The following is a 27603-nucleotide window of genomic DNA, read 5'->3' on the forward strand; positions in this document are numbered from 1 at the left end:
AGGCACAAATTAGCTGCTTCATTAATAGCTCTTGATCACTACGTGTTTTATTTTGATCCGATAAAAACAAACCCGCCTGGTCTCCAGGCTGAGTCTCAGTGTGGCTTCCCTGCTGCGCTGCAGAGGTGGCCCTGGGGAGATGGGTGCCCTGGAGCGGGGCTGGATGAGGGCGTTCTGTGTCCATTTGTTCTGATGCAGTCCTGGCTGCAGCATCAGCGTCTCCCCTCCCTCCTCGCTGCGTTCATAGCCAAGGCAGTGAAGGAGCCAGGTGCCCAGCACCAATGTGATGCAAAGGACACAGCATGCAGACACAGGGTTTAGTGGCAGAAAGCCTGGTGTCACCCAGAAAGTGCTGCGCTGGGCTCTTCAACCATGGAGGGAAAGCCAGCAAGCAGCTGCAGTTGTTCTGGGGAAGTAATTGCTGGGTTCCCCAATCCACCAGCCTCTCTCTGTGCTGCCAGCTGCATCTCCAACTCAGTTTGGTCAGAGAAAACCCTTCTCTCTGTGTAGGAGCTTTCAGGCTGCAAAAGACTGGTGTATTCACGGCCCCATGTACCCGTGCATGTGCAGGAGGGCTTGTGGAGCCCCAGGTACTCATCCATGAGGATAGCATGGTCACACATGAGTCCTTGAGCCACAGAGTGTCCCCTGCATGGAGGTGGAGCCCATCCTGCTGCTCAGGAATCTGCAGAGATCCGCCCTTGCTCCTTCATCACACAACACCAGATTTCCCAGACTACTCATGCAAAGCATTTCCTGGTTTTACCATAGAAAGTGTCTCCTCCTAATACCCAGTCGTGTTTGCACAAGTGACCTGAAGAAGATGGGGTGACATCCCCAGCAGCATCCTGCTCAGGGTCAGCAGGAGGATGGAGCACTGTGCAGAGCAGAGGCACTGACTTTGGGCACTGGGCACTCATGGAGGAGCATGGACTGATCACAAATGTCCTGAGATCCTGGGGCAGCAGGGAAAGCAGTTTACTCAGAGCAGACCTATCCTGGGCCACCGCAGCTTCACCTTCCTTCTTGTTTCCAAACCTTTCACCTCTTTGCAAGCCCATCTTTGCCATGTGCTGGACGTGGCACCTCCAAGCTGCACCCTTCAAACCAAATGCTACAAACTGGACGGTGCTGCTGGCTCTGGTGCAGATACCTTCGTAGCAGTCTGGGCTGAAATCACTGCTACTTTAAAGTTTGGGGTGATCAGTCCATCCTTCGTCCTCCCAAGTCCCGGAGGGAAGGCTGATCAGCTCCTCTGCCAATTGCTGACTTGCTGAAAGTTTCCTTTCTTTGTGCACTGTTCCCAGGCTCTCTAGCAGGGCTGCAGCTCTTCAGTGTGAGTTGTCATTTTGTTGTGCCTGCCTGCGTTTCTGAGGAGCACTGTTGCCCACTGCCCCTGTGTCCTGTGCCCACATGCAGGGATGTGGTACTACATGAGGTTAACTATCATGTATGTGCCCCATAGAACTACTCCCTGGCAGTCTGGTGTCCTGTGGGCCACGCTCAGTTCAGGTTTTCCTCGTACCACTTTCTTTAGGAAGTTAAAGGCAGAACAGCTCTTCTCACTTGGCTGAAAATCTTTTTTCCAGCTTTCAATGTAAATTTATTCACAGGTGTTCTATATGCATTTGCTCTTACACCAGCACAATCTCGCAGCATAAACAATTCCTTTCTTTATCTAGAGCAAACACTCCACCGTATTTACAATGCGATATCAACCTCATCACCTCCATCTGCGTTGTGCAAATTTCAGCACACCCAGATCTCCGCTCCGGTACCATGGGGCCTCATTTCCCCTGCAGGCTCACACCCACCTTTGCCTCTACTTCAGCACCCCTGGCACCTACCTTCTGAGTGGTGGGAGAGGGTGAGCAGGCTGACGCAGGAGGCGCCGATGCCGGAACCGAAGACGGTGATGCGCAAAGGATCGCCGCCGAAGAAGGCAATGTTCTCACTGACCCAACGCAGCGCCTGGATCTGGTCCAGCAGCCCGTAGTTGCCCTTGGCAGCCTGGTCCCCTGTGCTCAGGAACCCTGAGAGTGAAGCAGAGCCCTGTTAGTGATGGGGGAAGCAGGCCGATCTCCCACCCTTTCCTGAGCCTGGGGGAGAGCCTATGGGATCCCGTCCCATCGTGACCAGTGGGGTTCTATGGCTGCTGTGGTTGGAGTGAGGATATTAAAGTGCTGCTCACATGTGGGTGAGGGGCTGAGGGGTGAGATGGAGCAACTCCAGGCAGAGACAGGATGATGGGCATGAGCTCTGCCCTACCCTGACCACCAGCCATACTAACAACAGGCCAGGACATCTCCAAGGAATGCTCCAAGGAAAGCTGAGAGCGCCAGGGAGCAGCATGCATGCACAGCCAATGCTTCCCATGGAATAGCATGGTCTGGAGGAGGCACTATAAATGTAAGGAGGTGGGCTGGGCAGAAAGGAACCGACTGCAGCTTAAAATGCAAAGACTTTCAGTGAGGAAGATGCTGAGAAATGCTTTCAATAGTAAAGGTAACACCCAAGATAAGCTATCAGTGTTTTGTTTGCCTTGACTCAAAGCAGGAAGCCAAAGGCATGGCTCTGAGAGTTACCTGGCAGCAGGGAGTGGTGCTGCTCCGGCACCTGGGTGCGCCTGCCGGCACACTGCAGCACTTCAGTGGAGATGCCAATGGTACCTTTTAAGTCAGATTTCAGATTGTATTTCAGATCTCTTAAATTTGCACTATCAATCTGAAAGGCCTGACTTTTAATATCGAAAGGTCTCAAGTATGTTTGTTCTGACAGAAAAGCTTATTTTCTATCAGGTAAATCCAAGCAAGGCTGCTGATGTGTGACCGTCATCCCCAAGAGGAAGGTTGGGCACAGGGGCTGTTGGAAGGATGTGGTGCCCAGGTGTGGGGCACTGAGCTCCTGACCCAGCTGAGTGAGAGCAGCAGAGCCTGCAGATTGCTTGGATGGACTTTTCCCAAGCAAAGCCCTTGGAGGGCTGAGCACGGTTCTGTGCATCTCGCAGGAAACCACAGAGAGCAAAATCAACCTTATAGCCCTCCTGTTTCTTTCCCCAAGGGATGCATCTGGGCTTGTGCATTGCCCATGTAGGGTAAGGGGAGCTCCTGAACCTGCCCTAGCCCTGGACACAGGCTGCTGGAGCACAGGCACTGCTGTTGGCTCTAATGGCATCCGCAGGGCGGTGAGGCAGCACCCTCTGGCAGCTCAGAGCTGTGAGCACTCTCAGGAGATGATGCTGTCTAAACACATTTCTTATTTATTTAGCCACAAACCAATATTTGCTTTCAGCTGAGCCAGGTTGAGTAAAAAAGCCTGGGTGGCCGGTGCCAGGAACTTGACCACGCTGCTGTGGGCACCGCCACGTGGCACTTGGCCACCTCTCCCTGCCCCCTGTCCCGTGGCACAGCCCGTACCGAGCACTCCGACGCGGTAGTTGAGTGTGATGACGATCACGTTCCCGTAGCTGGCCAGGACGCTGCCGTCGATCATGTTCCCTGTGCCCTCCATGTATGAGCCGCCGTGGATGTACACCATCACTGGCTTGGCCCCGCTGTCCCGGATGTCTGGAAGGAGAGGAGGTTAAACACGGGACCACGCTGGCGATCGCAGCACCCTGCCGAGAGGCAGACCACAGAGAGAGGAGGGCAATGCCAGCTGCCAGGACCAGGGAGGGGGCTGCAGCAGCCAAACCCAGAGCCCAAAGCCATAGCACAGTCCTGCCAACCTCCTAAACCCTGCCAGCCCCCCCCCCCCCCCGCCGTGGTAGGCAGCCACTATCACCATCCCAGCACTGCTGTCCCCTGGGCAGGAGCTGCCCAGAGTCTCAATGCATGCAGGAGAGGCACCGGCTGCACCCAGCTGCTCTTCCCTGGAGCCGGGCTCTGGCGACAGGCAGGAGCTGGCACCCTCATGGTGACAGTGGCTGGAGGGCACCAACAGACTGGGGGTGCTCATGGAGTTTGTCCCTGTGTCCCCGTGGCCCCGAGCCCTCAGCTCCGGAAGTGCTGGCAGCTGGCATTGAAGAGGGGCAGGGATGGGGTGTGCAGGACCTGGAGGGCGGGGGGGCACTGGTGGGTGCTCCCACCTCTCACTCACCCGCCTCCCCACCTTCCCGATTGCCCAGGGAGGCAGAAATCTGCCGGCTGCCTGGATGTGAACCCATGGCACCCCAGTGCCCGGACACAGACATGGCGATGAGCAGACAGTGCGTGCATGTGTGCGTGTTGGGGAGGTGAGCGCCGAGGCTGGGCGAGGACAGGTCATGAGGCATGGAGTGAGGATGGGGAATGGGACCTGAGGACTGGGGAGAGAGCACCGGAGGAGCCTAGGGTTGAGGAGCAGCCGTGCTGTCTCTCTCTCCTCACTATCCTTGTCCTGGGGGCAGCCGTACCCACGCTGGGCCCGCGGATCATCTCACCCACATTGCATGGGAGCAGCTGCACAAATCGCAGTGGCAGTGTCAGCTCCTGCATGCTCAGCCCTCTCCAGCACTCATGGACTTTGCTCTCCTTTGTGCTCACCTGCACCCAGTGCTGTGCATTGGTGGGCACTGGCTGGCACCAGGCACAGCTCTTACCCTCTCCAGCTGCCCCGACCACAGCTCCATCCCCACCTCCCTGCACACCCCACCGTGGCGGCCAACCTGCAGTGCTCTGCCAGGAAAACCTCTTGGGTGAAACCCCAAGAGCTCCAGCACTCATTCTTGCAGCTCTGTCCTCTCCCCACTGCTATATGCCACTACCAAAACACGAAGGGCCATCCCTGTATCGGATCGGCATTAAAACGCAGAGGCAGAGCAGGGAAAAAATGGCTCCTAATCTTTGTGGCACAATTCGGCATGCAGGGATTTTCTGCAGTCAGATCATTTAGGATGGATGCCAGTTTATGCCCTGGTACAAGAGATCCTGGGGCACAGGTTACTGGAAGAAAACAACAGGTTTTGCTGCTGCCAATGAACTGGCTTTTCATCTGCTTCCCAGAACCCAAATGCCATCTGCCAGGACGGGCTCCGGGCTGCCCCAGCACTCCACAGCCCACGAGGTCGCAGTGCCCTCACTGTGTTACAGCTGCATCCTGGCTGACCTCCTCCTCACATCCCTGCAACAAAACACACCGAGTCCCAACCCTGTGGCCGAGCAGCCCCGTGTTACCAAAAACCGCCTGTTCTGCAGCTTTCTTAACCTGCTGGCAATGAAACACACCCATCTGACATTGCACTCACTCTGCCTCATCTGGCACAGACGAAGTGGCACAAGCAACACCTGGCATTAGGAAAAAAAAATGGGTGCAGCACAACCGGCTGGGTCTGGGCACAGATCAGTGGCACGGGTGTCCATGCTTCTGTCCCATACTGGAAGCAGGTGGGAGGGGAGAGTGCAGGCTCCCGTCGTGCATCGCTAAGTCTGGAGGGATGAGGCTGGAGGTGGAATATGACCGGGCTCGGGGTGAAATGGGCCCAGGTGCCCGAGGGCTCCTCTGCTCCCAAGCTGCCATGCTTCCTCCCGGCCCTCGCTCGAGTGGAGCGGGGCAGCCAGCAAACTTCTCCTGCAGCACGACCTCAAAGCTTCCCCAGGAGGAGAGGATGGGGCTGAGCCCTGCACAGCCGGCCCCCCTGCCCCCCGCCCCGCGCAGCTGCCCAGCGCTGAGACAGACACACACGGGGCTCCCTGGGGATGGCAGCGGATGGCGGGCATACGGAGTTGCTTTGCGTGTCATGCAGTGGCAGCCTCGAGCACAGAAATACCTTCGTCTTCATCCCCGTCATTATCCGCTAAGTCCTCTCCCTGTTTCTTAGCGCTGGCTCCTAGGGACCAAACACGAGGAGACAGAAAAAAAAAAAACAGAAAAGAAAAAAAGAAGAAAAAAGAAAGAAAAAAAGAAAAAAAAGAAAAGGAGAAAAACAAAACAACAACAACAACAACAGAAAAAAAACCAACAAAAGAAGAAAAAAAAAACACAAAAGAGAATTCAAAAATAGCGTGATAGCAGAGCTGGTGGGGCCAGGCTTGCGCCCCACAGCACTGCTGGCTACTCACACTGCACCTCTCCCAGAGCCACGGCACGGAGGGCACAAGGCTGCCCCGGTGCCACAGTGCTGTGCTGCTGCTCCCCGGGCCCTTCCCAGCTCCTCCCCAGGGTGCAGGGGCTGGGAGCATCCCAAAGCCGTGTCCTCATCTGCCACCAGCACAGCCGAAGAGTCAGGTCAGCCCACAGCCCTGTGCTGTAAACTGCCAGCTTGTGACGGCAGCTTGCCCGTGCTGCAAAAAACATCCGTCTTTCTAATGTCCTAAATGCCTTTGTGAGTTGCACTGGGCACCAGCACGGTCCCAGAGCCCCGATCCTATCTGCCCAGCTCTGCCTGACTTGCCCACGGGGCAGCTCCATCAGGGCAAGTGCAAATGCCTTTTGTTGTAGAGAGAACCCAAAAGCCTGGTTGGGGAGAGCAGCCTCACCTTGCTCAGAGCACAAACTTGGGGTACAAGAGGGGAGCACAGTGCTCCGTGCCATGACTTTCTGGACAGAGGAGCGAGGACCAGATGTCTAAGAAATCCATCAGGAGAGCAAAGTTTGAGGCCAGTGCTGACAGCAGGGAGCTGTGCTTGCAGCCTCCCCAGGCAGGGCAAGGCCCAGCAGTGACACAGGGAGTGACTTCTGCTCCACTGGGCAGTGGCTGGCGGAGCCACACAAGGCAGACAGTAAAGAAGAGTTTTCTGGCAGAAAGGGCAGAAGAACAGTGGAAGATGGTCTGGGGAGGAGGTTAAGGAGAGGCATGACAAATACTGGGCACGGGTCGGGCAGAGCAGCCTGCCCCGGGGCAGGGACATCTCCAGAGGCACTTGATGTTCTGCAGGTTCTCCTTCTAACCCAGCACTCCTGCCTCCTCCAGCCTCAGCCCACACAGCCTCAATGCCTCTGTCCTGCTGCACCCCCGCCACACACAGAGGCCCCAGCCTGACTGCAGGCAGGAGCTGGAGTGGAGGCTTCAGGCTTGACCGAGTGCATCTTTGTTAGAGAGCTGCAAGCCCAGAAAGCACTTAAGCAATGAACCTGTGCAGCACTGCTCCTGCCTCCTGGTAATGCACAGGGAGAGGGATTTTCTCTAATGAATGCTACAGGCAGCAATCCTTCATCTGCCCTGTGCTTCCGAGCTGTGGGAGGGCAGTGGGTATTCTCTGATGGGAATACTGCATGGGGATGGATCTGGATGAGGGCAGCTGCCCTGGCAGCCTGGGGATCGGTGAAGGCAGGGATAATAAGGCTGAAAGAACCCGAGCCTCGTAAGGAGGAGGCAACTTCAGAGAACACTGGAAAGCAACAATGGGAAATGGAGTGAAAGTGATGCACTGGGGGACTCTGAAAAGAGGTGGGATGTCTGTGAGGTGAGTGCAAACCCAGAACCATCCCGACTGGCAGCATGGTGCCAGGATGGCAGTGTTTTTGGGGTCCTGCTCCTGCCAGCAGCAGTTTCTGCAGCCAAGCAGCCTTTCTGCCAGCAGCTGATAACACAGCCGTAACAAGACCAGCTCTGTCACTCACCTCTACAACTACCCACCATTGCTCCACAGCTCATAAGAGAAATTACAGATTAAGTGCTTCCACGCCTTTCTTGCACTTTGCTCTGTCACCTCCCTATGTCTGCTTTTACTGCACTCAAGGCCACTGCTGTGAGATATTCTTTGCATTGCTGTAGGCTGCAGCCCCCAGCCCAGTGCTGCCATCCTGGCCGCCCTCAGGGCCCTGCCTTGCTTTGAGCTTCTTGGTACTGGGAAAAAAACAAAGCTCTTGTGGTTCCTGCTCTCCTCACCCATCAAAAATTCATTCTGCTCACCTCGTGTGAGTGCCTGTTACGCTGTTTAACTGAAAGCTGACTGTGGAGTGACACTGTTCAGGCTGATAGGAAGGATGTATGCTCTTATCTGAAGTCCCTAGGAAGATTTAAGCTCAAGTTTAGTAAAAAAAAAAAAAATAAAATCAGTTTTCCTTAAACAGGAGCATCTGCACCAGATTTATACTATCTTAAGCAAACTGTTGCAATAGTGCTGACGCCAGTGCAAACAGTGATAAAGAGGGCAGGGATCTCAGCTGCTTACAGCCATCGTGCTCAGCTAAGAGAGGAGCAGGAGCTGCATCCAGTGGCATCCACGGAGCCTTTCCTCCGTGCTGCCCCGTCCCTCCCTGCCCCTGAGCAATGCGGAGGAGCCATTTCCATCCTCCAGGAGCTCCACAAAAGCACCCAGGCTGGCACAAATGGTGAGTCTCACTTCTGAGCGTCGCACTCTGAAGTAGCAGGGCACAGAGGTGGCAGCGAGTCCCCAGCCATGCCAGAGAGGCATCCATAGACCCTACGCTGTGTGCACGTACGCGCTCTCTGGTGGGCAGAGCTTCATTTTCACAGCAAAACACGAGCAGCAGCTGAGCTAGGCGCTGGCAGATCCTCTGCACAGAGCACCGCTAATTAATCCCAAGGCACTGCTGCCCTGCCCAAGGGAGGGACCAGTATGCGCCCAAATGGGAGACAGGGGCATCTTTTGTCCTGTGGAGGCAGGGATAAGTGCTGACAAATTCTCAGCCCTTTGGCTGCTATGAAATGACAGCAACGGCAAGGTGGGAGCTGAGGCATTCCAAACCACTGACACAGCACACGGCCTCCTGCTCTGTGAGAGGAGAGCTTATTGACCGGTCACACACAAAATGGCCTTAGAAATAATAATCGGGAGTATTCCTGAACAAGTCAGTGGTCAAATGGCACCAAGTCTGAACAAACAAGCACTGCGGGTGTGTTATCCTCACACTGCATACCCAGGACATTCAGAGCTAAACAGAAGCGGGGAGGGTGCGGGGGAGGGGGGAAGCCTCAGTGCCTCTTCACAAGTTATTCAATTAATTCGAGTCAACAGACACCAGTGCAGTGGCCGGAGCTGAAGGGCAGCAGCAGCGTCTGGGTGCTTTAATCCTCCGTGTGTCACGCCTGGGTGCCCAAATCGCTGGCTCTGCCTGTCCATGAGTCAGCGGGGCAGAGGCACATCTCTGCCAGCTCCCTGAGAGCCTCTTCCACATGGGGACCTGCAGTTGGGCCACCAAATGCATCCACGGAGAGACTGCAAAGGAAGTGCCATCGAGCAGAGCTGCCGCAGGGCAAAACCAGAGCGAGAATGTGCCTGAGGTGCTTCATCGTGCCTTGTGCCACCCCTTCTCCTGCCTTAACTCAGGCCCTCAGGAGCTCCCATGGGGACTCCAGTCCCAGAGGGGCCAGGGAAGGAAGCACTTTGAAGTGGCTCGGTGTCGCTGGCACAGCCTGCGCCGGAGGCAGCGTGCAGAGACTCCTTAATGCGCCAGCCCTTTCAGAGGCAGCCTTGGCACTCAGAGAGATGGCGTGTGAATAGCCAGGACAGCGACAGGAAAAGCAAAGCAAAGAAACCAAACGACAGAACTCAGAGGGGGAAGGAAAAAAAATAGTCGCTGGAAGGAAAGAGCTCCCCAAACCTCTGAGCCCAGCTGTGCCAGACCCACCAAACATGGGGTCATGAAGAGAAAAGCAGTGGGAGTGGAGGACCCACTGTGTAGGACACCCAGGATGGCAGTGGGAAGGTAGGGAAGGCAGCTCCAGCCTGGCAGGACACTCCCTCCTGCACCTTTCAGAAGAGCTGGTTGGCCTGGTGATGGGCATCTCAGGGCAGCAGGGAGGATGGAGTGATACAGGGAGCAGCCTGGGCTATGCCTGCTTATGCAGGATGGGCAGTGGGACCGAGGGAACACCCTGTCTGACCACAGACTGGGAGGATCTGGTTTGCAGGTCTCTGCTCCCCGGCCCATGGCATGGGGGATCGACCTGGATCATTCCAGGGACCCAAGCTGCAGTGCAGCAGGAGGAGCCCTGCATGGCCCTGGAGACAGCGGCGAGACAAAGCAGAGCTGTGTCTGCTCTGAAAATGCTCTGCCACCTCTGGGAGGCTGCAGCTCAGGAAGAGTGCAATGTGAGGGGGGTGGAGAGCAGATCCTGAGCTTGCACAGCCCTGTCTGTGAGCATGTGCACGTGTGTATGTATGTATGCATGTAAGTAGCCCCATCAGCACAGCCAAGGGCAGAGAAGAGACTAGGAAAGAACATGGCAGCCATTACCTGGTCAGGTGAGGAGTGATACTCTAACGGCAGAGCTCTGGCTGCAGCTGACCATGCATGCAAAGGGAGAAGAGCTCGATCTCCTTCTAAACCCAGATGCTCCCCTGAGTGGGTCAGAATCTGGGGATGGGAGGAAGGTACTTGCCACCTCTGGGCAAAGAGGTGAGAGGCACAGCCCCTCCAGCCCTAAGGGAAGAGGTCTCTTCAGGAGCTCTTCATGCCCAGAAGCCTGGGGAGCGTGGGCTCAGCTGTTCTGAAAGGCCTGGAGCAAAGGAAGCATCCTGCTCTGCCCTGACCCCGAGCCCATCTGCAGCCCCGGGTGGAGGCAAGTGGGAAGCGGGCAGCAGTGGTCAGGGCTGCTTGGGGCCCGTGGGCAGCTGCAGCACAGAGAGGAGCACGCCGCGGGGCCAGAGAGAACCGACAGGCACCCTCGCACTCTCTCACTCTCTCTCTCTTTCCTCTCTGTGCCTCTCTGCCGGTCGGCTTGCTACATACCTCCTTTCCTACATATTTTCTTGTTGGGCTTTCGGGTGCATTCCTTGGAAATCCGTTTTACTGTAAAATGAATAAAAGACTACAAAATAACAGGAGGCTCCACCGGCTGGGAGTGGGCATGCAATCACAACCACGCTGCCACCCCCCCGCCGCCCCGGGGACCGCAGGAGGTGGGTGGGGAGCGGCGCTGTGGGAGGAAAACTCTGGGCCTGCCATGCTGGGAAGGTGCAGCTGAGACCCCCTGGGATGGAGGAGTGGAGCCAGTGAGGCAGGGCCTGCTCTGAGCGTCCTGCCCTGCTCACCCCAGGGCTCCCGCGGTGGTGAGGCTATGGCAGGCGCATGGGCAGAGCGTTGCCTCCTCTGCCCTCTACTTACGGTTCAGGTGGGATGTCCTGTGGAGGAAAAGATTAGACAGGAGGCAGGCAGTGCCACTCGGCCTCACCACCGCAGGACCAGGCCTGCTCTAGGCTGTGGCACCCTGTGCTAGGCCTCGGCACACTGCGCTAGGCCTCGGCACATTGCGCTAGGCCTTGGCACACTATGCTAGGCCACAATACACTGCACTAGGCCTCAGCATACTGCACAAGGCCTCAGCACCCTATGCTAGGCCTCAGCACACTGCACTAGGCTGCAGCACACTGCACTAGGCCTAGCCGTGACACACTAGGCCGCAGCTACTTTGCAATGTCCCCCAGCCTCCTGCCTGCACCAGAATCCCCCAGAAAGGGCTCCTGTGCCACCAAAAAGGGCTCTGTGTTCCCTTCTTGGCATGAGCAGCCCAGCCCCACGAGAGGCAGAGTGTTCCTCCCAGCAGCGGCCACAGCCTGTGGCCACGGCTAGCACATGGACCTGGGGGTGGGAAAAGGGAGGAAGGACAAACCCGAACCAACTCAAGACAGAACCTGGCACTCGGCGCCTGGGGAGCACAAACCAGCTTGTCACTCTGTGGATCTGCAGTCAGAGAGTCTGATTCAGATTTAGCAATACAAGAAAGGAACCCGTGACAATGCCATGGAGGTGGAGGAAGAAAGAAGGGGAAACCGAGAGGCGTGGAGGGGCAGGAGCACGCGAGACAAAGATGGCAGCTGAGGGCAAGCTGAGTGGCCAGAGGAAGCTTTCCACAAACAGACAGCATGCTGCAGGGTCCACAACCACATGCTTCAAACACAACACCCAAGTGAGACCAACCGCTGCTGGGCAGGGATAGGGGCAGGGCAGCCCCCCTTACCCTCCCAGAGCGCTCGCTCCTGCAGGTGCCCCACCGGGGACTCACCATCCTCCGTGGGGATGTAGATGTTGAGGTACAGACAGTCCTCGTTGGGGTCCTGGATGTAGGTGGCCACAATATCCAAGTTGGAGGTAAACCAGATGGGCAGCATGATCTCAGGGACGGCGTTGTGGATGTTCTGGGGGCAGACTGGCGAGAAGTGGGTAGCGTTCCTGATGCCTGACCAGGAGGGAGGTGGCTCTGGAGGCATGAACCGTTTCTCCCCAACTGGGGGGGCGGCATAAGGCACCCCCAGGTACTGATCCACGGGTCCCAAAATCTCACTGGGTAGTGGCACACGCACCCCCCGTAGCTTCCCATAGTGAGTGTTGACAGTGGGAGAGTAGACCTGGCCCTCCATGCGCACAACCACCGAGGCGAAGCTCAGGACCCAGAGGGCGAGACGCAGGTCCCAGCTGGCCACCAGCTCAGGCACTTGGAGAACAGGGGGCAAGAGAGGGCTTCTCCAGAGTATCAGCCACATCGTCTGGGAGGTGCAGCACCAACATCCAGGCCTGAAGCTCCTGGGGTGAGGGTTCAGTGCATCCCCATGACAGCAAGCCTCCGGTTTGTCCAGAAGGAACAGCCAAATCCGTGGGGCAGGAGAACCCACCGACTCAGGGACGCTGACCCGGAGAGACTTGTCACTGCTTCTCAGAGCCTGCAAGCTGCCTGCTGCGGTCCCCCTTCAAATGGCCCGACTTGGCAGGGATTGCTGATGCTGTGGAGAGATGGAGGGAATTAACAGCATACATCTTGGAAAGGGTGGTAGAGCTGTGGGCACCCAATCTTACCTGGACACAAAGTAATCCCCTGTTCAGAAGCCCCTGTCCTTCTTTAGGGAAGGAGCCAGCGCTTACCTTCCCAGGTGAGAACCATGGCTGAGATGCAGAGGAACATCCAAGGTGCTCCGGGAGATGGAGCTGCCCATATGCCCCAAGCACGTGCAGACACACAGACGGCACCCATCTGCACACATGGAGCCCATCCATGCCACCAAGGGACTCCCAGCACCACAGTGCAAAGTGCAGGGTGAGAAAGACAGCGACAGCCAGAGTGCTCCAGGGCCACATTCCCTCCATGCCACTGCTTCAGTCCTGCAGCCCCTCCACGTCACCCCAGGCAGGGCGGTGGGGGACACGGATAATGGGTGGATGGCCAAGGCCAGGGAGTCAGCACAGAGCTGCTACTGGGGAGCCCTCGCTGGAGGCTGCCTGGATTCTCAGCGCACTGCCCTTCCCCTCCCCGCTCCTCCTGCTGCATGCAGGGCTTATGTAAGGGCCTCCCCGCCTCCCCCCAGCTCCCTTCCATGTGCACACCGAGGCCACATTCACCCATGAGCTCCCAGCATTGGTGAGAGGCCACATCCTGGCCTCACCGGGTGCCTGTGCACTGCTGAGGGCACTGCATGGGGAGGGGAGCAGAGGCTGCTGGCCTTATCTCAGCCACATCTCCTTACCCTGACAGGGATGGCAGCAGCCACAGGGCACCTCCATTTTGCCCCAGAACATCCTCAGGTGCCCACCTGGTAAATCTCTCCAAAGCTCGGAGGGGAGCGGAGCTGCCTTGGAATAATTGGAGCACAAAATAAGGGCTGTGTGCAGATGGAAGGAAGACGCTCTGTTAAAGGCTCAGCTGGGCAGGGACTCCACAAATGGAGAACACCTCATCCAACGGGGAAAATCCGCAGAGAAAAAAAAAAAATACATGGAGGGCGTCTCAAATCTGCACTGCACATGTGCAGGCAATTCACTGCCGGTCATTAAGGAAATGGGCCTGTGCTGTGCCTGCCCTCCTGGTATGCCCAGGGAACACAACAGGCTCAGAAATCAGTGTCTGACAGGCATAATAAGAAACACTCAACCCAGAAAATCATGTTGCTGCATCCACTCTGCCTGAGCAGCAAGGCTGGGAAAGCAGACGTGCTCCACAGCCTGCAGACAGCAGCAGTTCCAGATGGGGGAGGGGGGGGGGAGGTTCAGCAGCAAGGAGTGGCTGCGCCCACTGCAACACCCAAGACCTGGGCAGAAGACCTACACTGGTGTTCTATCACCAAAACAGGGGCTGAAGCCTATGAAACACAACACAGGAGCAAAAGAAGCATAGAGGGAGGCAGGCGAGGTGTTCTGACACCCCGAGCTCTGCTGCTACTGAACCACTGCCAGCGCTGCCGTCACTGCCCCAGCTCCAGAAAAAAGCCATCATTCATCCAACATTCTCTGCAATGCTTCAGCACAACACTGAACTCTGCCTTGCAGCACTGCAGGGTGCAATGAGACTGGGCCCCCACAGCACGCTGCAGTCGCTGCGTTCTTGCGTGGGCTCTGGAGCTGCTTCAGACTCCACTGCTGTGTGCAGCGCTGCTGGAAGGCAAGATATCCAGCCTACATCATCTGCCCAGGTTCCTTTGGATGACACATGTTAGGATGAAGCCAAATTATTAATGACTGTCATATCTCATTGGCACGCCTGGAAGCTACAGGCAGCTTTGATAGCAACCGTGACTCCCAGAAGAGCCATTTCACTGCCCAGCCATTGCTCTCCCCCTGCAGGAGCACACACACCACAGCCCTGGGGCTTCCCTGACTCCATGCTCTGCCAGAGCCATGGCCATGCATTGCCCTGGGCACGGCTTCTCCCAGATGTCTCAGCTGAGGGTTCTCACAGCACCAGGTATCGCAAAATCAGGGCTGAATTCACCACCCACCTCCCACCCTTGTGGATCCGTGGGTCACCAGGACAAAGAGTCCATAAGTGAAACACGCTTCTTCCTACAGCCCTCTGGAGTTCGGTTATTATGATATTCTAATCCTCACTCGTGGCTTCTTTAGCAGCTCTTAAAAAACAGGGAAAAAAAGTCTGTTATGACAGAATTAAAGTTCCAAGTACACATCCATAACACAAATAAAATTATGCTCCAGGATTTGCAATTGTCTCAAATTATGAGCTTTGTGAAGCGTTAGAGGTGAGTTGCATTAGCAATAGCCAAACATGTCCTGATACAGAAATGCACAGTCAAGACCCAACAACCCTAATGTTACCTTGGAGAGCCACAACACGCTAACAATAAAATCCAGATCACGCTATTTTCACATTTGTAATTCCAGATTTGGTTCCATCATTTTTTAAAGACCTTTTTCCTCCATCTGCCCATGTCCCCGCAGCGCAGAATAAAGGCACCCAAACAATCTCAGCAACACGCTCCTAAGCCTTCCTATGTTTGGATTGTTTTTCAATTACAAAAACAGAAACGATGCAAACCCTAAATCTGGAACTCCCTGGGTTTCAAATGCCTCATTTGGGATGATTACAATACCCCCGGAACACATCTTACCCTCATATTGCCGTTCTGTGCTCTGCGCTCTCCGCTGTAACTTCATGTTAACATAACATTTAGGATGGGAATTTAGCCTTAATTTAATATTGACAGACTGCCATGAACACCAGCGCTCAGCCCTTTCCACCGAGGGCTCAGCCGCCAGCAGTGCTGTTGGACGCAGGAGCCCCACACGGCCGCCTCCACTCTGCTCGTGGAACTTCACCAGCCTTCCCAAGCACGTGCAGTAACAGAGATCTGAGCTGAGACATTCCCTCTGAGGAAGGTTCATTGCATCCCATGAGACGTGGCGGCTGAGCGTCCCCAGGGTGAGCTGCCCAAGGCTTCTGCTGCTGCTCCCGCGAGTGGTCGAGGCTGCCAGTAGGAAATGGAGGCTGCCAACTGGAAGTGAGACCCGGCTCGCTTGGGCAGATGCAGCCAAGCTGGGGGTACCAAGATGAGCGTGTGAGCGAGGAGCCTGGAGAATAAAGACACCGCGGGCATCCCGGGTCGTCCTGCCAGACCGCCGAGGGCGGGTGGTGTGAGCGGAGGAAGTGAGACTGCTAACTGTTAATGATTTTATTCATGCATCTTGGAAAACAAACGCTGTATCGGTATTTCCATGACTGTACTGTCTGCCAGGCTGCTCCCTCCCCAACAACAAGACGCTCTCCATGGAAACCTGAGCAGGCGGATCCCGCCAAGCTGCGGTTGCAGATGCACAGCCGGCGTCCCCACACCAGCCAGATGAGCTGGATCCACACCTTCACCAGTGCCTGGTCAGCGATGCTACAGAAACCCCACAGAGCACAGAAGCTGCAGCACCACTGTGCTGATGTGTCCCTGTGCCCCAGAGCTCGTGCACACTAATAGTGGTCAGCCGTGGGTCTCGCTTACACTAAGAGGAGATGCACAGGGCTTCAGGCAGGTCTGCCCTGCTGCTGCCACCGTCCAGCTTTTCCCTGCGTGATGTAAATGACAGAACAGAGTACATTTTAAAATCTGCACTCGTCACCCAGTGCTTCGGAGACCAGGGCTGGAACTCAACAGGCAGGCTGGAACAAGGGCTCAGAGGGGATGGGCACAGCCAGGTATCGCTGATGGGAGAAACCAACAGCGTCAATGTGGGCTGGGGGAGAAAAGGCAACAGCACTGCTGCCAGAAGGGTCACAGGGCTGCACAGATGGAGCATGAGCCAGCACGTCACTGTCAGGCAAGTACAGAAGGATGAGAGAAAGGACAGCTTATAAAGACATATGAAGTGCCTTTAATTATTCTGCTTTCCTCCAGCTTGTAAAGATACATGAAGCAATTATGATGTTCTCCTCTGAAGAGCCACTTCACTCCCTCAAAAGATTTGGGCCACCTGAGATGGACCACAGAAGACCAGCAAGGCCACAAGAAAGCCCAGGGAGCATGGCCTCGAACAAAAGCCTGGGAGACCGGTGCTGGTGCAGACAAGACGTGTCAGCAGATGCAGCTTTATAACATGTAAAGGCTGCTGCAAAAACAAAACCCACCCAGAACAGTCTGATGCTGAACTTGGTGCTGGGCAGGAGACAAATTCACATTAAGAAAGGAAAGACAGGCGTGCAGTAGGAAAAGGCAAAGGCACAATTTCCACAAAGGGCAGGTGGAAGGACCAAGTGACACCTTACAATCACGGATTCATTCAGCGTGGAAGAGATGACTAAGACCCCCAACCCCAACCCACACCACCGTGCCCATAACCACGTCCCTCTGTCACATCCCCATGGTTCTGGAACATCTCCACAGTGACCCCACCACTCCCTGGGCAGCCTGTGCCGGTGCAGCACTGCTCTTTCAAAGAAGAAATTCTTCCTTACCTCCAACTTGAAGAGCTGGATATCTTTGAGTCCCTCCTGCATGGTCCCACACACTTTGCATTACCCTGACTGGCCTGTTCTTTCCCTGCCCTCTGTTTGATGCCATCCAGGCAAACAACAGCCATCTTGGCCATGAAACTGGCAGCATTTGGGAGGCTCTGATGGGGCAGAGCACTTTGGGAGCCTCCCAGCAGAGCGCAGCTCACCACAGCTGTCCTCTGTGCTCTGCAGGTCTTCCCCAGAGCCCAGCATCATCTGCACGACCTCCTAGAGCTCAGCACCACAGTCATGCCGGTGGCTCAGAAGAAAAGCAGCCACAAACCTCACCCTCATTTACTTCCAATCACCAGGTGCTTCCCTGTGACTTGCCTTTCCTAACTTCTACCCACAGCATCACAACGCTTAAACAAAAGCTGAGCACCAGAAGCCTACCAGACACTTCACTGCGCATCCATTGCCCTGGGGAGAAGACGAGAGACCTCACGAGGAGTGTCAGTTCAGTTCCTCAGCACTGCAGGAACACACACGGGACAGAAGCTCTCTGACAACAACGTGCCAAAATCCTCGAGAGCTCCCATTCAGAACAGAAAAAACATTACGCCAAATCTTTAGAAACAGGGTTGCAGTGCTACTTGTGCTGCGGTGCCAATGGCCTCCTGCTGTGACAGCAGGTCCTTCACCAAGGAGCAGAGCCTGCTGCCTCGGGAAGGACACCAGGAGGAAAGCAGCCTTCTCCTCGCCCACACTGCAGCCTTTTCAGATATTTCTGGTGTCGAATCCAGCGCATCGTTTGATGCCCTGCTCCTGTCTGCTCCAGAAGGCACAAACCCAGTGGGTGGCATAGCCTGGCTCCTTTCCAGCTCCGGTTTAGCACCAGAAGCTCCAAAAAATGCAGGAAGTTTCTCAGCATCACTAGGCAGAACGGCAGTACTGCTGAAGGACAAGCAGTGAGCGCTGCAGTGGGGACAGCGGGGCGGTCAGCGCCCATACTGCCAATGCGAGCAGCTGGCGGCCTCGATAGAGGACTCGAGGACAACTGTGCTTGAAAGCCTGGGCAGTTTGGGCTCGGGTCCGTTCACCTTGAGCTGGGCTCGACTGCGACTGACCTTCCCACTCACTGCGCCCCAGGAGCGTGCAGAAAGCTGGGGCCACGTGCACAGCCAGCATCTGCTCCGTGTTAGCAAGAGGCTCCACGGGACGGATTCTGGCTGCGAAGAGGGCAGCAGCAGCCTCTTGGTGGGCTGCCAGGCTCCTGTGCTGCTCACAGACAGCTGCTGGAAGTAGGCCGTTCGGTGCCACGTTCTGGGTAGGAATAATCTGGATTATCTCACGTTGCCGCATCCCTGATCTCAGCACAAAGAAACGGCAGCGGCTTTTCTCTCCCTCACCTTGCTGCTTCCACAGATTCAGTTCACAAGTGCTTCTCTGCAGGGGCAGAGGCTAATGAGAACCACTGTCTAAACAGCAAACACAATGCCACGGCCTTGGCACAGACACACACGCACTTGCTCCCCAGCCAGAACAACTGGCAGCCAAGGAGGAGCGCCTGACCCAGGCTGGCAGATCACAGAGCCCTGAGGAGAAGCCTCTGCAATAGGGATGCTGCACATGCTGCTTCCTGCGCCCTTTGCAATAGCCAGATGGGGCATTGCTGTAGGGCGACCTAAATGGGCTGGCAGGACAGATAGAACAGAGGAGAGCAGAGCAGTGCCAGTTGGAAGGGAGCTGCAAAAATCACCGAGTCCAAGTGTCAGACTACTTCAGGGCCAATTCAAGGTTAAAACACATCACTGAGAGCATTACTCAGATGCCTCACACACGGACAAGTATGGGGCATCAACCACCTCTCCACTGCCTGCTCTCTTGCCAAATAGCCTCTCGCTGAAGGACCTTTTCCTAATGACTGGCCTGAACCTCCCTGGCTCAGCTTCGAGCCATTCTGTCACAACCAGAAGAGACGAGCACCTCCTTCCCCACGCCCCCTGCTCAGGAAGCTGTAGAGAGTAAGGAGATCACCTCTCACCCTCCCATTCTCCAAGCATGACAACACCCACCGTCCTCAGCCACTCCTGGAAACCTCAAACCACAGAAGAACCCGAACAGGAAGAGACCCACAAGGACCACCGAGCCCAGCCCCACGCAGGACCACCCAAAATCCAAACCTTCTGTTCTAGAGCGTTGTCCACACGTTCCTCGAGCTCCCTCATCCCGGTGCCATCAGCGCTGCCCTGGGGGCCCGGCCTCCCCCCCCCCCGGGGCGAGCTTCTCCCCCCCGCCCGCAGCCGCTGCCGGGCGGCCCGGAGCTGTCCGTTCAGCACCGCGAGCCGTGAGCCCCGCACCACCCCCCGCAGGGACACAGCGCTGCCCGGAGAAGCGGGGCTTTGGAAATGGCAGAGTTCCTCCAACGCTCGCTCTGTGCAAGCAGGTTTACCGACAGCGCGAGCAGCCACAGAACCCCAGAAATTCCAGACGTCTGCTCGAGAGCAAACTGACAATCTGCTTCCAGCGAGCCCTTGGCATCAGCGCAGGGCTCACGCCAAGACAACACGCTCGCTCTCCAACACATCACAAACAAGCACCAGGCACCTACTTTAAAGCAATGTAAGCTCGCTCGCAGATCTGAGATCAACACTCGGCAGATAGCGACTGGAGTGCAAATCTCACCCAGCAAAGCGCGCGCTGTCGGCGCAAGCAGAGCTCCCCACACTTCCTTCCCCAGCTTCACACTGACATTATCCCAGCTGCTCGCTGCCATCCCCCTCGCATCTGCTGGAGTAGCAGTTTCCACATCCTCTCCCAACCAACCACCCCATTTTTTCGGTTAACACCATTCGTTGTGGCTGAGCCTCGTTAGGAAGCAATCACACAAACACAAGACACTTTTTCAGAGGAATAAGCTTCCAAAACTCTGCATCCAAACGCATTCATCTTTCTTATCAACAGTGGGATTGATATTTATTAAAGAAAGGAGGCGTCAGTGCCACACATAGGCTGGCTCCATGCGATGGAGCTTTTGAAACGCCCCGAATAAGACAGTAAGAATGAAACCCAGCTGCTGATGGCGCATCCTTCTACAAAGCTTCCTGTACACCAGTCCATTGAGCCCCTTTCTGGACGCCAAGGCCCATGACCAGATGGATCAGAGGACAGCTTGCCCCAAGCTCTGCCCTGCCCTGGCTTCTGCCTGTGCCAACAACACAACACAAGGACGTCTCCCACATCCCTCAAGGAAAGCTGAGAGCACCAGGGAGCAGCGTGCATGCACAGCCAATGCTTCCCATGGAATAGCATGGTCTGGAGGAGGCTCTATAAATGTAAGGAGGTGGGCTGGGCAGAGAGGAACCGACTGCAGCTTAAAATACAAAGACTTCCTGCAAATGCGACTGGAGAGGGTGGACAAGAAAATCCGAGAGTGCTTTGAACGGGAATAGCTGCACCCAAAATAAGCTGTCAGTGTTTCACTTTTACTGACTCAAAGCAGCAAGCCAAAACCACTTAATCACTGGTTGTAATCAGGAATGTGGCTGTAAGAGCCTCCGGTCCCAGCAGCAGAGCTGATAAAGGATCGTTTCCTGTACTGCCACCTGTCTGATCACCTATTTCTGCCTCATATCGCTGCCCACTGCAATTTGTCAGCTCAGCAAAGTTTTGTAGGTGGAACTGTGAGCCAGGTCACGGAGGTGATCCAGACTGAAGGCAATCAACACCAGGCCAAAGAATAAACATGAGGAAAACAGTCGGAGAGAAGCAGGAGCCGGCTTTTCCATGAAACCCAAATCACTCTGCAGTGACTCAGTTTCCCTGTGCAGAGATAAGCTTACAAGCTATCTGGCATCACCTTCCTGCACCACCCTGCCTTGCAGCATGGGATGCCAGCCTGCAAGGCAGCCAGGCAACAGAGCACAGCGGCTCCCCTGTGCAAGGGATGCACACAGCATCCAGACAGATCCACTCCTCTGGAATCACAGCAGGAGGGGCCAGGCATGCTAGAAAGCCACGAGTGGCAAGGGAATACTGGGATCAACCCAATGTCACTACACTGGAGCCCATTCAGCCCTGGTGGCACCAGCTGTGATCCACCACGTGGCAGCACTGTGGCTCTCCTGGGATGACAGCCACTGCTCGGTGACCCTGGGGGGTGGGAGACCCAAGCAGCTCTGCAGTGGGGCAGGAGGAAGGGAGCTGCACCCAGCGAGGCAACGCATGGGAAGGATGGAGAAACAGCACAGACTGAGAGCGCAGTGCCTGCTCCTTCTGCATCCTCCAGCAAGCAGGGCTCGCTGGAAACATCAGGAAGGGAAGATGAGAAGATGGAGGTGAGCTGGTGGGAAATTATCACCCACCAGCCCCGCTCAGTGCCTACCCTTGCCAGCCACCCTGCTTGCCTGCTGCTCTGCTAACGGAGCATCTGCATCCTTCTGCCAGCTGCGTCCTGCCCCTGCGCAGGGACCAGGGATGAGTCTGGGTCAGCATCACTCTGCTGGGGCTCCTGCGGGGCTGCAGACCCTGGGAGAACACAGCACAGCTCCGAGCAGCCACATCCTGCAGCAGCACGAGGTGACGTCAGCCCGGCCGGGCGCTGGCAGGCAGGACACGCCATGCATGCAGCCTGGGCTGCTCCAGACACCGCCTGGCTCCCGCAGACACCAGGGCCTGCTACAGCTTATCTACAAATTGAATTTCACACTGTGTGCCCTCGAATCAGGCACAGGTGCTGCAGGATCCGCCCTGCCCCTCCTCCTCCTCCTCCTCTGAGGATGACTGGGGGCAAAGCTGAGGGTAAAACCTCACCGCAGCTGGAATGATGGAGTGGAAGACCACAAGGAACGTGAGGGATGGGGGGTTGGCCAGCAGAGAGACGGCTCTGAAAATCCCTCACACTTGTCAGGACTCGAGGCTGGGCAAGCCAGCAGCAAGGAAAGAAGGCTGTTTAAATTTAATCCAAAATGTATGTTATATTTTTCCCTTGTAGCTTTCTCCTCCCCTGTTTTCTATCTTCAAGCATGAAAAGCGGAAAGCCTAAAACCTCTGGCAAAAATCCTTTAATGTGTTTTACTGTAAAGGCTGCCTAGTGTTAAGAAATAAGCTGAACCGGAGCAAATCAGGCAGCCTGTGGATGCCCTGGGAGCCGAGGATGGAGCAGGACACATGGTGGGCCGCAGGGGCAGCAGGGACAGAGAAGGGGATGCATCCTGCCCTCGGAGCAGGCAGTGCAGGGCTAGCAGAGAGGAGATGGGGAGAGGTGAAAATGGGATCTTGATTCCCCGTCGTGTACAATGAGCTCTGGGGCAGCAGAGGGGTGAGAATGCAGCTTGCATGAGACAGAGCACCCCGTGCCCTGTGGGACACCCTGTGCCAGGGGAACAGCTCAAAGTGGGGTGGGATAAGGGCTGCCCTGCTCTCCATGCTCCCTGCTGGCTCCCCATCATAACGGATCAAACCAAGGGCCCACCTTGCCCTGTGTGCTTTCTTGCTGTTTGTCTGAAGCACGGGCAATTTGCAGCTCAGCGGCTGGCCGAGTGCATCTCTGTGTATTTATCAGTCCTCGGGGAACCTCTTGTCTTTCTTGAACTTGTCCCATTTCTACCGGAGCCAACAAAAGGTTTCACTGTTCACAACACCTTGTTCTGAGGACTCCTGTGCCCCGGCAGCACGCTGCTGAGAGGCAATACCCCTCCTCCTGGTTTGCACCTCCTGCCAGCAGCATTTGATGTGACCTTGTACTCGCATGGAAAGAAACAGGGAGCAGTTAACCTCCATCCCTGCTCTGCTGGCCTCCTGTGATTCCTGTACATGTATCATATCCATCTTTTGTTGTTTCTTTTCCAGCCTGAAGAGCCCTGCCTTGCTCAGATGTTGTCAGCCCTCAGACAACATCTTGCTGCAGCTGCACCATGATCTTGGCACCTGAACACCCTGGTGAGCCCCCCAGGCCTTTGGATACAGAGACCTGAAGCAAACCCTGCCTCAGTCGGATCTCTTATCAGCCACATGAGCCCCAAAGCTGCAGCTTGTGGGCACTGCCTAAGGGCCCAGGGCAGGGTGAAGACAGACAGATACAAACAGAGCAGCTTCCAGCACTGGGATCCGGCTGACCCCATGGTGACCGACCCACAGGTCTCACTGCAGGCTCCAGAATGCTTCTCCTGCTCTCCACAATGTTACCTTCAGCAAAGCTCCTCCAGTACTCTGCACAGGAGGGACCCTGACATTGAAGGACACTCTCAGGAGCCCCCTCCCCATGAGCCCTGGGACCTCCCCATTCCCCAGCTGCCCCACACTTTGCTGCCCCACATGCCAGGCACCTCACGGGCTGTGTTCACAATGAGACACGGTTTGGAGGCAGCAGATGTTTCTATGCTGCTCCGCATTTTGCAGTGTCAGGAGCAAGGCTTCCTTACCAGCACTCCCAGAGCTCCTCGCCAAGCAGCCCCAGCCCAAACACGGCTCCTGGCACAAAGCTTTGCTCTCACACATCCCCCCCATGCCCGCTCCCTGCAGCGCAGCCAACACAGCAAACACAACACAGAGCAAGGGCAGAGCTCCCACGTGCTGCAGGGCGAAGCACTGTGCACTGCACCACCTCCTCTCTGCTGAGCCCAGACAGTGCCTAAACCAACAGCACGGCCCTGCTCACCGGGGAACGCTTCAAGGTGGGTCCTGGCAGCTGCAGCCACGAGCTCTGCTGCCTTCCGTGCCTCCTGCTCCATCCCAGCTTCCCCGAGGGGGCTGAGCCATTTGGGTTCAAACCACCACCGCACTGGAAGCCCCCAGAGCAGAGCCTGGCTATCCCTGCCCTGTGCTCTCAGGCACCCATTGCTGCGCCCTGCACAGCCCTGGCATGGCACGCTCAGACCTCCTGTGCCTTGCCGTGAATTCCCCAGTTTCCTTCCATGGAAAGCAGCAGGTTGTGCTCCACGTGCCCACCCACACCGATTCCCAGCAGCATCCTTCCGTGTTCCCACTGGGACACAACACCAACAGGGACCGGGCAGCCCCCGTTCCTGTGCCCTCTCTCAAGGACTCACGCCCGTCGGAACTCCCCTGGATTGCATCCCTGCCCATCTCACACGGAGGGTCTGGAAAGAGACAGACCCAGCTGCAAGGTGCGGGGTGCTCAGCCCCCACCCCCCCCCCAGCGGCGCTGCCCCACACACGCAATTCGTGGCAAAGCAGGGCTGTGTGCAGGCGGACGGCGCTGGGATGGCACTGCGCTGCATCGGCTGCGCCCGGTGCTCCATCCGTTGCCCCCCGGCTCTGCCCTGTGCTGGAGAGGCGCGGAGCTGCGCGCCCGCAGGTGTCCGACCCAACTCCGCATGGAACCATGTACAGGTAACCATGACAACCGCACATGCGAGCGGCAAAGCCAAGATCTGGGCTAACTGCAAATGCAAATGAAGCAAAGACATGCACAGTGCTAAAAGCGTGACCTCTAAATGTCAGCGCTTCACCGTCGGGCAGACGTCGGCTCCGGTGGCTGCGGATCCGCTATCCGAGGGAGCGCCCCGCGGCTGGGATGCTCGGGGACCGAGGGCGGCACGGCGCTCCCCGGGGGCTCCCGCGCACCCCCGCCCCGTGCGGGGCGCTTCTGCCTTCAAAGATCGGGAGGAGAATCGCAGCGGCGAGGGGGCTTTGCTGGGACGGCCTCGGGACGGGGACGCCGCGCCACAGCGGTACCGCACGGCCCGGTGCCCGCACGGCTCTCCTTTCGCCACCGGCACCGAGCGCGGAGGGACCCCGCGCAGCTCCGCTCCCGCACACACGCGGCGGCCGCACCGCCCCGCACCGCCCCGCACCACGCGCTCAGGGACGGACGGGCGCGGCTTGGGGTCCCCCCGGCGCGGCGCTGCGGGCGGTGCGGGGCCGGGATGGGGACGAACCCCGCCGAACCGAACCGCACCGCACCGCAGCGGGTGGGTCGGGCCGGGGGGGGGCCGCGCAGCTGGGCGGTCGCACAATCCCCCTTTCAGCCCGTCGCCATGGCAACCCGCCGGCTCGCCGCGGCCGCTCATCCGGCCCCGTTAACCCCCGCCGTTACCGCCGCCGTTACCGCCGCTCCGCCCGCCCGCCCCCGCCGCGCCGCCCCCGCCGCGCCGCCCCGCACCGCGCGCAGCGGCACCGGGAGCCGCCGCCCCCCGCCCTCCCCCGCGGGATCCCCACCGCCGCCCCCCACGGGTTCCCCCCCCCCCCGCCCCTCTCTCCCCCTCCCCGGTGCGGACCCCGCGGCGCCGTCGGGGCGCACTCACCGTCGGGGGCGGCGGCGCGGTTGGGCCATCCCGGGGGCGGCGGCGGCTGCTCCGCTCCCCGCGCTGCGCTCAGCCCGGCCCGACCCCGCACCGGGAGCGCGCGGCGCGAGCACGGCGGGGGCGGGCGGGGGAGGGGCCGCCGTCGCTGCACCCCTTCGCTGCCGCCGGCGGTACCGAGCGGCCCCGGGAGCCGCACCGTCCCCGAGCGCAGCGGGCGTCGGGACCGAGCCCGGCGGCACCGGCACCCCCGATACGGCACCGCCGCACCGCGCGTCCTTCAGCATCCCTGGGCGGCCCCGCAACGCCTCGGTGCCCCCCCCCAGTGCCCCCCGCACCCACCCCGGCCGGAGCCCTGCGGTGCCCGCACAGCCCTCACCCATCGGGGCTCCCCCTGGGCGTGCTGTCCCATAGCCAAGGGAGCAGCCCCCGCCCCTCCCACCTCCCGGGGGGGATCCATCAGCTCCCTTTTGGAATCCTCGCTTTCAGCCTCAGCTCTGGGGCCCGGCACGGCCCCCCTCCCACCCCCCCGTGGCAGACGCAGAGCTCCGGGCTCAGCAGACACAGCCCGCAGAGAGCGGTGCTCCGTGACAGTCCCCCCAGCCGCCCCCATTTCCCTGCTGTTCCTCCTCAGCACAGGGCTGCTCCGTGCCACGCACAGCCTCCAGCAGCAGCCACGTTTCCCCCAGCCCACGGCGGGGCACCTTGCTGCTTCATTCTGCCTGATGGGATTACAGCAATCATTGGAAGCAGGGCACGGATTTGGGTCTCGCTGGGTGCGTCTGCCTTCTCCGCAGCTCTCTGCCATCGCCAGGGCAGCGTCAGCCACGGTTTCTGCTCACAGGGAAGGACACGCCATTGCCAGCAGACACCTCTGCGTGTTTGGGGCTGCCGGAGCTGCAGCCCGGACCTGGCACAGGCTCTGCAGAGCCGGCTGCCGTGCCCCATTCTGGATGCTTGTGCTCAGTGCAGGCCTTTATGGCAGCTCTCCTGCATGCCACTGCCACGTGCACAGTGCAGGTAGGAGCAAGTGAGGGTGTCCTGTGCCCCAACACTGCTTACAGATGGACTGCAGCTCACTGCACACAGAGCTGCCCTTTGTCACCCCATGCTTCAGCCTAGTTCCCAACAGGACCGTGGTGCTCACACTCCCGTGTGGGCCAACAGCCCCAGCAGCAGCTTCAAGGCTGCTCCCTGCATCTCAGTGCCCAGCAAATCCCACCCATGGGGCTGCACCCCACCACCAGCATTGCGGTGCACAGGGAGTGCACGGGAGCTGCTCAGCTCCAGCGGGCAGCCATTGATTTTCTTGCACAGCACCACTTCTCACAGTGCTGACAAGCTGCATGGCCCACAGGGGCCACAGCATGGGGGGGGAAGGGGGGGGGGGAGGTACGTGGGGTAGGACCTGTTGCAGCCCACCTGCTGCCATTTAATGCAGTCGCTGCAGCCCCAGGACCTGAGCACAGCTGTGCAGCATCACCCACCCACACACAACCCTCAGCCCACCGAGCTGCAGCCTCCTGCAGGCCCAGCATCACCCCCACACCAACAGTGTGTGATAAACCCCCCCCCATCCCCTCCGGCTGTGTCTTAAGCAGCATTTAGCCACGACTCTAGGAAGGAGCAGAAGGGCTGGAAGCTATCAGAGCTGCTTACAACCACCCCTGCTCAGCGTTAGCGTGCAGCACGGCCAGGGGGGCTGCAGGGCACGCACCAAGCTGGGCACAGCCCCGCGCCCTGACCCTGCATCCCCCGCAGCCTCGAGGCAGGCAGGGAACGGCCGCAGCCCGGGGCCGCCCAGGGTTCTGCCAGCACCGCCGCGCTCGGGCTGCCGCAGAGCCGCCCCGCTCCCAGCGCCGGCATGCAGCGATGCAGGAGGCAGCAGCCAAGAGCCGCTTGGCGCAGGCTCAGCCGCCTCCCAGGGCCGGCAGAGGAGGGGGCCGCGGGCAGCAAGGAGACGAGGAGGGGGGGGTTCAGCCTGCCCACGGGCAGCGCCCAGCTCGGCCACGCTGCTGCTCTCACGGCCCCGGCAAGGATGGGGAACGGGGAGCGATCCCTCCCGCCCCAGCCCTCGCGTTTTCCTCGGTGGCACCGCGGTCACGCTGTGGGCGAGCGGAGCCCCAGCAGGCAGCCGATGTGCGCCCCGAGACTGATCCTCATCGAAGGGGACAAGCGGCGACGAACAGAGGAAGTCGCCCTGCTCACAACCGTCCGTTCTCGTTAACGAGGGAGTCCGTCTCCATCAGTCCCACAGCCAGCAACGCTTTCCAGCCCTATGCAGAGGTGCAAGGGGGCAAAGGGGGGGGTGCG

At 58.1% G+C, this 27603-nt stretch overlaps 1 protein-coding gene across 9 annotated transcripts in view; it reads right to left on the bottom strand.

Moving 5' to 3' along the window:
* The window catches only part of NLGN3 (neuroligin 3), a 30465-nt gene extending 4723 nt beyond the window's left edge, over positions 1–25742 (bottom strand). The window contains exons 1-7 of one of the 9 annotated variants that reach the window (XM_048959613.1): positions 15219–19297; positions 13344–14720; positions 11891–12605; positions 10618–10677; positions 5747–5806; positions 3417–3566; positions 1848–2033 (exon numbers count right to left, since the gene is read on the bottom strand). In XM_048959613.1, the coding sequence (XP_048815570.1) occupies positions 1848–2033; positions 3417–3566; positions 5747–5806; positions 10618–10677; positions 11891–12368 (934 nt within the window). In that variant the 5' untranslated portion in view covers positions 12369–12605; positions 13344–14720; positions 15219–19297. The other 8 variants (XM_048959616.1, XM_048959611.1, XM_048959614.1 and 5 more) reach the window with 8 other exon arrangements.
* Between the last annotated feature and the right edge of the window lie 1861 nt (positions 25743–27603).

Source organism: Lagopus muta, chromosome 13 (assembly GCF_023343835.1).
Source record: "Lagopus muta isolate bLagMut1 chromosome 13, bLagMut1 primary, whole genome shotgun sequence".
Classification (NCBI taxonomy): domain Eukaryota; kingdom Metazoa; phylum Chordata; class Aves; order Galliformes; family Phasianidae; genus Lagopus; species Lagopus muta.